Source organism: Sturnira hondurensis, unplaced genomic scaffold, assembly GCF_014824575.4.
Source record: "Sturnira hondurensis isolate 20B ecotype Veracruz unplaced genomic scaffold, ASM1482457v3 Scaffold0022910, whole genome shotgun sequence".
Lineage (NCBI taxonomy): Eukaryota > Metazoa > Chordata > Mammalia > Chiroptera > Phyllostomidae > Sturnira > Sturnira hondurensis.
In genome coordinates this window covers 13,415,810-13,428,182 of record NW_028095541.1, presented here as the reverse complement: position 1 = coordinate 13,428,182, position 12,373 = coordinate 13,415,810, and the positions used below count along the sequence as shown (strand labels likewise).

At 36.5% G+C, this 12,373-nt stretch overlaps 1 protein-coding gene across 4 annotated transcripts in view; it reads left to right on the top strand.

Annotated features, from left to right (window-relative positions):
- MPP7 (MAGUK p55 scaffold protein 7) overlaps nt 1-12,373 on the top strand; it is a 247,704-nt gene that overhangs the window by 127,673 nt on the left and 107,658 nt on the right. For all 4 annotated transcript variants that reach the window (XM_037037132.1, XM_037037133.1, XM_037037134.1 and 1 more), the window contains exon 4: nt 10,247-10,324. In XM_037037132.1, the coding sequence (XP_036893027.1) occupies nt 10,247-10,324 (78 nt within the window). The remainder of the gene's footprint in view (nt 1-10,246; nt 10,325-12,373) is intronic.

Sequence of the window (12,373 nt, the reverse complement as noted above, 5' to 3'; positions counted from 1 at the left end):
AGGAGATGGAGTCCGTGGGGCCGGTACCCAAAAGAAAACCAGAGGAGCCTCCAGAAGACCTGCACTGAACCCTGACCAGCCCCTGGGGGTCCCAGTTCCTACCATTGCAGCCGTTTCCCTTTAACTGATTTCCAATTCCCCTCCTCCAACATCTCAAGGACAATGGAGGGAAGCACAAACTGGTCCTTGTCTCTCCTCTTTAATGGCCTTTTATTTATTTTTTTAATTGGATAAAGTCTACTTCCTCTAGAATGTTGTTCTGGGAACTAAAGGAATCGTATCTGTGGAGAAGATTCTGAGAAATGATTTCGAAGTACCACACATTCAACCGAAATCAAAAGGTTGATGGTTTGTTGCCTTTTATAATTTAACTTAAGCCTAAAAACTGTTTTGGGTTCTTATTACCACCTTAAGGCTATATCCCTTGTAAGAATTACTTGTCATTATAAGATTTTGCAAATGCCCTGGCCCTAATCGAAAGCAAAGTGTAGCCAGTTGCTCTTAGTGGTTTCCCATGGAAAGGCTGTCCCTCCCCCACCCCTTTCTGGTTGTGTCACTTGAGTGAAGTTATTGCCTCATAGGTTTTTTTTTTTTTTTAGCTTGTGAGCACAGGATATGTTTAAACTGTATGTAACACAAAGGAGGTCTAAAGAAAAAAACATTATAAGGAAATCTATTCTAACCTGGCAAATATAATTGCAAATTAGATTAGAAGTATTATTTTCAAATTAAAAAATACATTGAGATTATGAAGAAACACACACCAAAATGAATCTCATGACCAAATGAATACAGTGACTCTTCAAAGGTCAAACAAAAAGGTACCTGGAATTTCCTCCTGGAAGTAAAACATGACTTTCCCCCTTTTGTAATAATGTTGTATGAAGGGAATGAATGCTGTTTTGTTGGACACCAGAATTAATTTACGTGGAATAACCAACCCAGCCTTCTAGTTCCTGCAATAAGTACCTAGAAATTCCAGGTTATGTGATTGCAAATATTCTTTTAAATGATTAGTAAGTGTGTAAGAAAGTAAGGGAAATCCACGTGGTTCAGAAATGAGGACTAAACCGAATGCTATCCTGGTGACTGCTTAAGCTCAGGTTCCACCTGTGTTGGAGGGATGGGCCAGAGGTGGGGGGGGGTCTCTCTCCTGATGTTTAGGCTCGGTCACGGTGGGGAACTGGTGCTGAGGCACACACATAAGACAGCTGCTTTTCTAGGCTTACTCTGTTAGTGAGTGGGAAGATGAGAAAAATTCCAGCCACCTGTCTTGAGAGGTGGCAATGAATCTGGTCTGTCTCTTCATAGGATTCAGTAGGAACAGCAGAAAAAGTCTTGTTTAAGAATGTGTAACCGTAAACTTATTTGGTCCATGGCTTGGGTTTGAATTTTTTATCCACAAGCTTCAGGAGTCCTAAACTGTGAAATTAACAAAGTGGTTGGTGATATTTCACAGTCACCTATTGAAGCAAATAAAAAAAATTTTTTTGAAAAGCTATACCTACAATCTAGGATCCCTCACATAATGTCCAGGGAAGATTTACTAACAACCTCAGATTATAAAACATTTGAGAAAAAAATCTGTTTTAGTGCCAGTCATAAGGCACACCAAATAGCAAGATCAAAACCTTAACACTCTAGTTAGTACCGTCTTATAGCCTATAAAATAACTATGTTTAAAATGATATAAGACATAAAAGAGGGCCTCAATCAAAGGAAAAACACTAGGTGCTAGGAAAAGGGAACCAAAAGATTTGTTAACAGAGCTATATGTGAACTACAGGAATAAAAACTGTAGTCATTAAAAATAAAAACAAAGATAAAACTCCATGGCTAGGTTCCTCAGAGATTAGACACAGCTTAAGAGAGCAAAGCGAATTGGAAGATTGATTTCAGGAAAATTCCCAGAATGCAGAGAGATGAGGTTAATAGACAGTAATTTGATTTTTCATGATATACAGGATCCTAAAAGCCTTGTGGAGGAATGAAAGCTAAGAAGTTTGGCCTTGCTAGATATCCAATGTGTAGATAGGAATATAGTGACGATATTGGCTCAGGGAGGCAAATCAGGGAACAGAACGAAAGACTAGATACAGCACTTGTGTGTGGTAGTTTGATCAACAAGTAGTGTTACATCAGGGGGGGAAGATTAAATGGTGCTATCTTTCTGGAAGAAAATAAAGCGAGAGCTCCTCATAGGTATGTGTTAAATAAGACTTCAGTGTATAAAGTAAAACTGTAAAACTTTTTCAAAAAAGTCACAGGAGACCCTGGCTGGGTAGTTCATTTGGTTGGAACATCATCCCAATGCACCAAGGTCCTGAGTTCGATTCCTGATCAGGGCACACACAGGAATCAACCAATGAATGCATAAATAAGTCAAGCAAATAGATGTCTTTCTCTCTCCCACTCTTCCTCCCTCCATCTCTCTCTCTAAAATCAATAAATAAAAATTAAAAAATTCACAGGTAAATCTCCTTATTAACTTAGGATGGGAGATTTTTTTCTTAAGAAACAAAATGCAGGACTGTAAAGAAGAAGCTAGATACTTTGGCTGTGTTCAAATAACTGCTATTTTCCCAGGGCCACGGTATTATTTAAGGTAGGAGGAACAATGGACAAATAGGAAAAAAAGTGGTAGTTTAGGGACAACAGATGTTTATTTCCAACTCAGTAATCATTTAGAGGGATATGCCAGATTGATGTGTCAGTCTTCTCCTTAAGCCGTTTTGGGGACCCAGGTTCCTTCCATTTGGTGACTCTGCCTTGTCATAACCCACATGTAGCGGCAAAGGGGGAGATTGGAGGAAGCATACCAACGTCTTAAAGGAGGTGGCACTGATATTTCACGTTTGACAACCAATCACATGTGTTCACCTAGCTGTCAGGAGAGGGGGGGAAAGACTGGACATTGCAGGAAATGAAGCTCTTGACTAGACAGCTGCTTTCTAGCCACAGTTCAGTTATTGTGGAAGGGGAGGAGCAATGTGGGGAGCAGCTGTCTTTGCCTCAGACACCATTATGAACAGACAAGTCATAGACTGGAGAAGATAGAAGTTCAGACCATAGGGGATTGTGTTTCACAGCCATTCGATTGACAGAATGTCCACTGACACCGAGTCAGCTAGGGTGCGGGGACACAAGAAGCACTGAAGCTCTTTCACAGGGAGGAGTCATGTGAAAGGATGTTCAACAGCAAAAGAAGTGGGCACACCGTAGTGTCCCTCAGTTAGAAAGTGGGTATATAAACCCCTGTTAATTGCTATGGTAGAATGTTATTTGGTTGTTGAATGGATGAACTAGATCTATATGTTAATAACCTGGACACCTTGATATAGTATTGAATGGAGAATCCAGGTGAAAACGGGCAGTGCCATTTATGTACATTGTAAAAAGAACAGCATGTATCGTTTATGGATGTATATAAGTTTAAAATATGAAAATGTGTGTCGTTATACACCCAGCAGTTTTCAGCATGATGTTTTTATCTTGGAGGAGAGAGAGGAAGGTTGGGTTTTTAGTCAAATCTCCTGTGATTTATTTCACAAGATAAATATAGCTGGAGCCAGATATAGGTAGGTTAATAGCTCTTTAACTGTGAGATGCTGCTTTGTAGTTTACTTACCACATTAAAGAGATTTAATGTGTAAAGTGTTTAAAAATGCAACATAAGAAATTAAAATGTTTCAAAAAATTTTAGAATTAGAGAATGATACACTATATACAATTAAAATAAAAAAAACCCATGAAAACCACTTTCAGCATTTCCTACCTTTAGAAGCATTACATGAATGAAAGGCAAAGATGAAAAGAGGAAGCTGAAAGGACATGATTTCGTTTTTGATCCTATAATTGTGCAGATAGCCAGTCCTTTATCATGTCAGTGTCAGTAGCAATAGAGAGGCCTGAATCTTGTCCTACAGTAAGTACTTTTAAGTGAGAACCAAAGTGTGTAATGGCAAGACTAAATCGACAGCAAACTCTTCTTCCTCGGTTGCTCCACCGTTGACAAGGTTGGAATCGCTTTCACTCTTGGTGTGTTGTGTTCCCTGTGCTGAGTATCCTTCTGCTAGAATGGGTACTTATTTTATTCAGTGTTTTATCAATGAATAAAACTCCAGTTAGAATAATCTGCTATTTTATTTTTTTCCCATTAATTTGTTGGATGCACATGACTGAAGTGTTTTGTAGGGCTGGGTTATGTAAAGAAAGAAGGAATTAATTAGGTCAATTTGGAGGGTTATCAGCTGGGAGGGGGAAGTGGGAGAATAGGGGAAAAGGTACAGGGATTAAAAAGCATAATTGGTAGGTACCAATTGAAAAGCATAATTGGTAGGTAGAATAGATGGGGATGGTAAGAATAGTGTAGGACATGGAGAAGCATGGACATGGAAGCATACTTCCATGTAGGACATGGACATGATCTAAGGTGGGGGAATGCTGGAGGGAAGGGGTTACTTGGTGGAGGGGAGCAAAGAGGGAAAAATGGAGATAACCAAAAAAAGAGAAAATATATTAGAAAGTAAAAATGGTAAAACTCACAAATCTAAAAGGAGGCTTCTTGAAAATACAATGTTACTTAACTGATGAAGGGATGCAGGGTGCAAACAGAGAAAGTACAGATATACCAAAATAAATGGTAACAAAGAAAAATATAGATAAAATGTAGGAAATTCAAAGACTGCTAAGAGACTATTTGCTTAAGTGTTTTAAAGCCAGATAAAAATAAATAATTTTCTGTGAAGTAGTATTTTCTAGGAAATACTATTTTCTGTGATTTACACTAGAAGAGATAGAAAAACCTAAGTGGACAAATTGTCGTAAACTAACCAGAAGAAACAAAGAAATTTGGGGGTAAAGCCATCCTCCAGATAAAATATGTCAGACCCAGCTGGTTTCTCAAGGAAATTCCACCAAATATTTAAAGACGAGAGCATTCTAGTGGTATTTAGATGTTTTCAGAGCATACAAACAGATAGTTTTTAGCCCTGGCTGGGTGGCTCAGTTGTTGGAGTGTTGTCCCAATGCACCAGAAGGTTGAGGGTTTGATCCTTGGTTAAGGCACTTGGTTGGGGGTTCCATCCCCAGTCAGAGCACGTATTGGAGGCAACCAATTGATATTCTCTCTCATATCAATGTCTCACTCTCTCACTCCCTTAGAGAGAGAACTCTCTAAAATCAATTAAAAAACATATCTTTGGGCTAGATTTTTTTAAAAAAATGATAGCCTTCACAGTTATAAAAATAATGAAATGACTAACAGTGATATTGAGACCCAGTAAAGACAGAACAAACTTCCCCCGAAAAGCCCCACAAGTGCCAGCCTCAGTTAGAAATATTGCTGCAGAAATTCTAAATCCAGCGGAATTTCACAGCACATTAAAATAATAATAGATCTTAACCAAGTGGGTTTCATTTTTTTTTTAATTTAAATTTTTATTTAATTCTTGTTGAGGGTGCGAGGATGGGTCAGTATTTGGAAATTTATAAATAGAATTTACCATAATAATTTGTCAAATAAGAGTAAATGTTTGTAAATACTGAAAATCATTTCATGAAATCGAACATTCATTCTTTTAAAAAATCTTGACAAATTAAGAATACATGCATCCTAATCTCATATGAGTGTATATATAACAATGCAAAGCCAGAGAGCAGACACAAACAAGGGTGCCAGCTCTCTGCGGTCCCATCCCATTTTTTGCCTGGTATTATTGGCCAAGACAATTAGCCAAAAGGAGATTAGCGGTATAACATTAGAAAGAAGGGCATAGAATTAGCGTTTTTGCGTTGGCTGTGTTTGTTGTTTTGCAGGGTTTTTTTTTTTTTTTGCAAATTTCCCCNAAATGTTTGTAAATACTGAAAATCATTTCATGAAATCGAACATTCATTCTTTTAAAAAATCTTGACAAATTAAGAATACATGCATCCTAATCTCATATGAGTGTATATATAACAATGCAAAGCCAGAGAGCAGACACAAACAAGGCTGCCAGCTCTCTGCGGTCCCATCCCATTTTTTGCCTGGTATTATTGGCCAAGACAATTAGCCAAAAGGAGATTAGTGGTATAACATTAGAAAGAAGGGCATAGAATTAGCGTTTTTGCGTTGGCTGTGTTTGTTGTTTTGCAGGTTTTTTTTTTTTTTTGCAAATTTCCCCTTTGCTTTATTTTTCCCTTTTTCTCTTCAGCCAAATTTTTGTGTCATTGTTATGTTTTTCCTTTTGGAGAAATAATAAATTGTTGTCTCTAATGAGGGTCCCAGACATTAGTATACTTTTATTTTTTATTCCTACACCACATAGTATGTGATCTCCAGCTCTCTTTGACTGTCATTGTGCCCCAGGGATCTTCTTTTAATATTCAGAATTTCCCTCCCTCCGTGTTTTCAGTAAAGGAGGTAGGTAGATGTGTGTGTGTATGTGTCTATGAACATGCCAGTTCTGGATTGGGTACTTTTAATTAACACAGTAGAGGTTCAGACTTCAGAGCAGTTATTTTTAGCACTCTTTTGTACTCAGTAGAAGACAGGAAACGGATTTTACAGCCTTGGTTTGTTTAATATCATTCCAGGAACCGGGAGTGGGTTGCTCAGTCTCAGGGGCCCCACACATCATCCAGAGCCTGCACACAAGTGGTTGCACTGGGACTTGCTAAGCCTCATTTATGCTTTTGTTACTGAAGTCTTGTTTAAGGTGCTTTCTGCTGTGTGTGTACTGCAACTAGATTATTGGCACCAGACTCCCTTGCAAATATTAACCATTTATTTTTAAGATGTGTGTAAATAAAGGTAATTACAGTTTTCCCTTAAGAATTGGTTACATGCAGAATTGATTTATATTTTAACTAATTTTTTCTGATTATAAGTATAATTATAGGCAACAAATCCTCGTGCATACATACTTTACACTGTTTAATTGAGCATAAGTGTATATATGGATTTTGAAATGTTCTTTTTTCTTAATCATGCATTTTAAATATTTTGGCATGCTATTTTTTCTTTAGGATCTTACTTTGAATCGTTGCATATTTTTTCATAAGAAATGAATTTAAATGTCGCTCCTTCTCTCCAGACTTGTATATTCCTAACTCCTTTCTTTCCACAACTCCTTCCACTTTTGCTCTCTTCGTGTGTTGTTCAGGAGATGAAAGTTAAGTACACTTTTGTTTTTACATGGTTGAATCTTCAAAGGGACACGTTTAGTTAAAATAAATAAGATTTTGCGGGTTTGGCTGTATGTGATGTTTAGTAATAGGTGATAGTTCGCCTTATTGATGATTAAGCCATGTCTTTGCTCATCTCTTTGCCTCTCGGATTCCAAAATATTACCACTCAGGAAGAATTGCCAAACTAACTCAGTGAATTCTTCTGGGGTAAAAGAAAAGAAATTAGAGTTTGTCATGTAAAGCTGTGCCATGTTATTCAGTAACCAGAGAGCCACTAACCACCTGTGGGAATTTAAATTTAGATTAATTAGAATTAAATTTAAAAATTCAGTTCTTCAGGTACATGAGCCACTTTTTATTCAAGTGCTTGATAACCACATGTGACTAGTCCAAATTAGTGTTGATCTAGCAGTTACAGAATGTTTTCAACACCACAGAAAATTCTCTTAGACAACCTGGGGTAAAAACGTCTATACCTGTTACCTATTAATTGCATTAGAATTAAAAAATTATTTTGGATTTATATATTCTTCCCTGGAGTTATTGAAAAGCAGAATTCTTTCAGTAGTTTTGAGAACAGTGAACAGCTCAAAAGTACTTAGAGTAATTTTTACTTTCCTGTCAACTTCATTTTTAAAATTATGTACTGAAGTTAAATACATAAGAACATAGGGTTACCAGAATTTGGAGTTCTAGAACATTAAAAAAAAATTAAATATAGTACAGAGTACAGAGGTAGGCGGAATAGGGGTGGGTTCTTGGACACGGATCTAGAGAAAATGGTAGAAAGAGGAGCTGACTGTTTTTTAAAAACAAACTCAGGCCCTGGCCAGGTGGTTCAGTAGGTGGGAGTGTCTATCCATGCACCAAAAGGTTGTGGGTTCCATCTGGGTCAGGGCACATAACTGGGTTGCAGGTTTCATTTTTGCTCAGGGCGTCTATGCAAGGCAACCAGTTGATGTTTGTGGCTCACATTGGTATTTCTCTCCCTCTCTCTTTCCCTTCCTCTCTCTCAAAAAATTAATAAAACATATCCTCAGATGAGGATTTAAAAAAATTGAAATAAAAAATAAGAGACACCCAGAAGAAGCAAATTGAATGGGGAAATAATTTAGAGTATGTGATTTTATGTTATAATTGTAGTAGCAATAGATATTAATATATAAAAATGAGAAACCATAAGGGACCAAAAATGAAGCTGAGAGAGGTGGAGAGGAATCACCATTAATCCTGTCATCATTGAAGACAGGCATTACTATGTGTTGCTTATCTGTCCAGCCTCCTTTCTGTGTCCTACACTAGCAGGTCGTATTCGTTCAGCAGTGAGCAAGGTCAGTGGAGAACACAGATGAGTCTGAGAGGCAGGCAAGCAGGGTGATAAAGAGCTCTGGTGTTGAGCCAAATGGTCTGAGTTTTAAATCCCAGCTGTGCCATTTACTGTTCGTGGGGCCACAGCAACTTATTTTTGTCCTGCCTACCTGTTTATCTATAAAATGGGGTGCTGGCGCTGTCTACCATTAGTGTTCTTGAAGGTGAAGTTACTGAGATATGGTACTCACTGAAGACTATATTACTAACAGTGCTGATAACTATTATGTAGGTAATACAGGCACATGGTATCTAATACATATAAGCCTCTATATTTATTATTGAAGGAAAGTAGACATTTAATCAAGTAGTTGTGGTAAAATTGGAAGTGTTTATGAGAGGGTAAGCTCAGTGATAGTGTATGTTGAGATAATCTAATTCTTGATAATTAAGCAAAATTAATTTAGCTCTTAGGATGGTTGGTTTTAAATTATTCCATAATCGTTTTTCAAATCAAAATCTTACTTTTTATGAGTCTGTGTTCTCGAAAATGTGTTTATTATCCAGATGTAATAAGTGTTTAACAGTTCCAAGATATTAAGTAAAAGTGTCACCCTGATTACTCTGGTAATATCATAAGTGTCAAAATTATTTTGCTGACGCTCTACATTATGTACCGGGTTGCCAGAAAAGTAATAGAATCCTCTCTGAGCAAGAGCATCAGGAAATTCAAAATAAAATCTGTCTTCCAGACTTTTTATGAGACAGTTTGGTTAGCTTTGACTGTATTTAAAAAAGTGTAGCACTTGATGCCGATTAGAAACAGAAAATTTGTGAAGTGCAACTGTTTTCTATATGGTATAGTGGGGGGGCAGTTTGGTCAACTGTAAATAAGAGGCTAAAGTAACTATTCAAGTATAAAAATTTTTTAAGTGCAGTTCTGTAAGAGCTGAAATAGATTAAACAATGACTGACAGCTTTGAATGTGTCAAAGCATCTTTCATTTCTTAACAATAATGGTAGAATCTTAAAGGAACTCCTTTGGCCTTATAATGCTTTAAAATCAGTTCTTGCCTTTGTGTTTCTTGCATAATGACGATGGGAAATTAAGTTTAAATTTATTTTTATTTATTAATATAATTTTCCTTGTTTTCCGAGATGGAAAATTATTTTATTTAAGCTAACTAGTTATGTGAGGAGTATTTCAAATGATGAGAAATCCCTTTGTTTCTTAGAAATTTGAATTTTGAGGGTGAAGTTGGCAATTTGGAGAAAAACACTAAGTTGAAGTGCAGTGCGTTCCTGGAGCGCTGGGCTCAGACCCACGCGCTCGGCGCTGATTGCAAACCCAACTGTCGGGATGCGGCTGCAGGTTTACTGCTTTGCTTTAATCATAATTTATGCCTTTAGCAGGAATATAAACTACAACCAATACTTGAAATATTGAAGCAATATGCTTAAGAACCTAAAGATTTTATTATGCTAATGTTTGTTGGGATCAAAAAAAAAAGCCAACACACACAACCCAAAAGCGTAGTTTCAATGTGGGTTTTATTTGATGATGATTTTTTTGTTTGACTTCATGTTATAAACACTGGACCCTAGTGACAGATGAATCATGCATGTGTATTTGTCATCTATAGGTAATAGACACATAATTTTTATCTAGAATGTTCAGTGATTGGTTTCTGTTTCCAGTGATAAAAACAGTTAAATATCTCAGATTGTTTGCTAGCAGTTGAACTTATATTCATTTGCTTTTCTTCAGATTCATGAAAAACTACACTACTATGAGAAGCAGAATCCTGTGCCCATCCTCCACAGCGCGGCCGCCCTGGCTGACGATGTAAGTGTGCCTCTCTGAGATCATTGGGGCAGGTCTCCCACCAGCGTGGCCTCCGCAGAACTTACCCTAGTGCAGACAGAGGCGCGCGATGCTATGAGTGAAAACCTGAAGAAGTTGCAAATGTTTCCAAAAGGCCTGTCATCATGGAGTTTACGCTGATATTATGCTGATTTTTACTCTCCTGTTATAAAAATCTTGCATGTAGATACCCTCTTGTTCTGCCTTGGCAACTACGTAATAGAAATTTTAGTCTAATTCTCTGGGGGAGAGAGAAGCTGTCAGCTATTAGAGCATGCAGAAAGTCACAGACAAGAGGAATGCTTTGGAGAAGTAAAGACAAATGAGATAGCTCTATTGCTGACAGTACTAAAAAATGACAGATACTAGTATAGGAATGAGGCATATAAAATACATAAAAAGACAGGATTGTTTTTAAAATGGATTATAAAGCATAGTCATGATTTATGGGTATTAGACCTTTCCAAATTACCTTCATAACCAAAAAATAAATTTTAGAAGCAGTTGGCATTGATGGAGTAGTTAATTTCCTGTAGCTATAATTTTATTTTCAATCTGGGGTAGGGAACCAACGTGCTGTTTCTTACTGTTAACTTTCGGACTCGGATGAATTGAGAGCACACCTGGGTAAACTATAAGGGACACCAAGCTCGACGAGAAATATGTTTCATGTGAAGGTTGGTTTTAGTGATCTCCTGGAGGTAATTTGTTGCTTTTTAAGTTTTTACTTTGTTATGTTAAAACCTATTTTAATTTAGTTTAGTAAAATATCAGGGCCATAAGTATCAAAAAATTGGCCATTTTCAGAAGTTGATTTTCTTTGGTATAGTTTTAGTTCAAATTTAGAAATTAAAGCATGTGTAATAAATCCCCAAGTTGTTTAGTCCCCAAACACTTTTACTTCCATTTTTCTCTACAGAAATTACAAATTACAAGGATGTGTCAGTATATGTATTTTATGAGGAAGTTTGCCTCTGAATTATAGAACCAAAACATTTAAAGGGAAGGTGAATAAAAGTGTATGCATAGTTCTACAAAAAGCTTCATTTGCCACTTGAGAAAATTAAATAAAAAAAAAAACTTAGAATTGAAGCTTTGGGGAAATATTTATTTATAAACCAACGTAACTGGGGCCCAATTATATGATGATAAAATTGCTTTTTAAAAAATATTAGCAACTAATATGTAAATATGGTGAAACAGCATTTTGTAATTCATCAGAGAAAGGTATTGAAATGTTAAAAAATATCAAGACCAACAAGTGCAAAGAGCCATTTGCATCGTTTGTAAGTTAATTCTGTAAAAATGTTACCTTAAAAAAAAAACAGCTTTTTAAAATGTAATCAAGGAATATAACAATTTTATCAGATTTTAATTTTTGTGTATAATTTCTGTTTCATTTTTTGTTTAGAGAAAAGTCCTTTTCCAGAGATAAAAACAATTATTTTTATAGTGTAATAGAAACAATAGAGGCAAATTTCATGCAGTGTTTTAAGAATTTTTTAAAATGAAAATATATGTATCTACTTTAATTCTGAATTGCATATTTCATAATTCTAATCTTTTTTTCTATTTGTCTTGCTTTTCTTCATATGGAAGTTATATGATCCTTCCTATAGCCTAAAATTGAAGTTTTCATGGGAAGATCTTTTAATGAAGAACATGAGGCAGGTTAAAAGCTCTAGTCCTTGCTTTATCTATAACCAGCAAATGGGAATTTTTAAAAAAATTTACTTATTGCCTTTGTAAGAGAGAGAAAAGGTGGAGAGAGAGAGAGACAGGACAGACAGGCAGGTATCTGTTTTTCCACCCCTTTCTGCATTTGTTGGTTGATTCATTTACGTGCCCTGACCAGGGATCCAATGCACAACCTTGGCGCATCAGTATGATGCTCCAACCGACTGAACTACTCGGCCAGGGCCCAGATGCCAAAAGGGGATTCTTGATCGTTTTAGTAGAGTACACTCAGCATTTTCGGTACTGGAGTAGTACTCAACCTATTATAAGTCATTTTATGGTTAACCTGGTTTG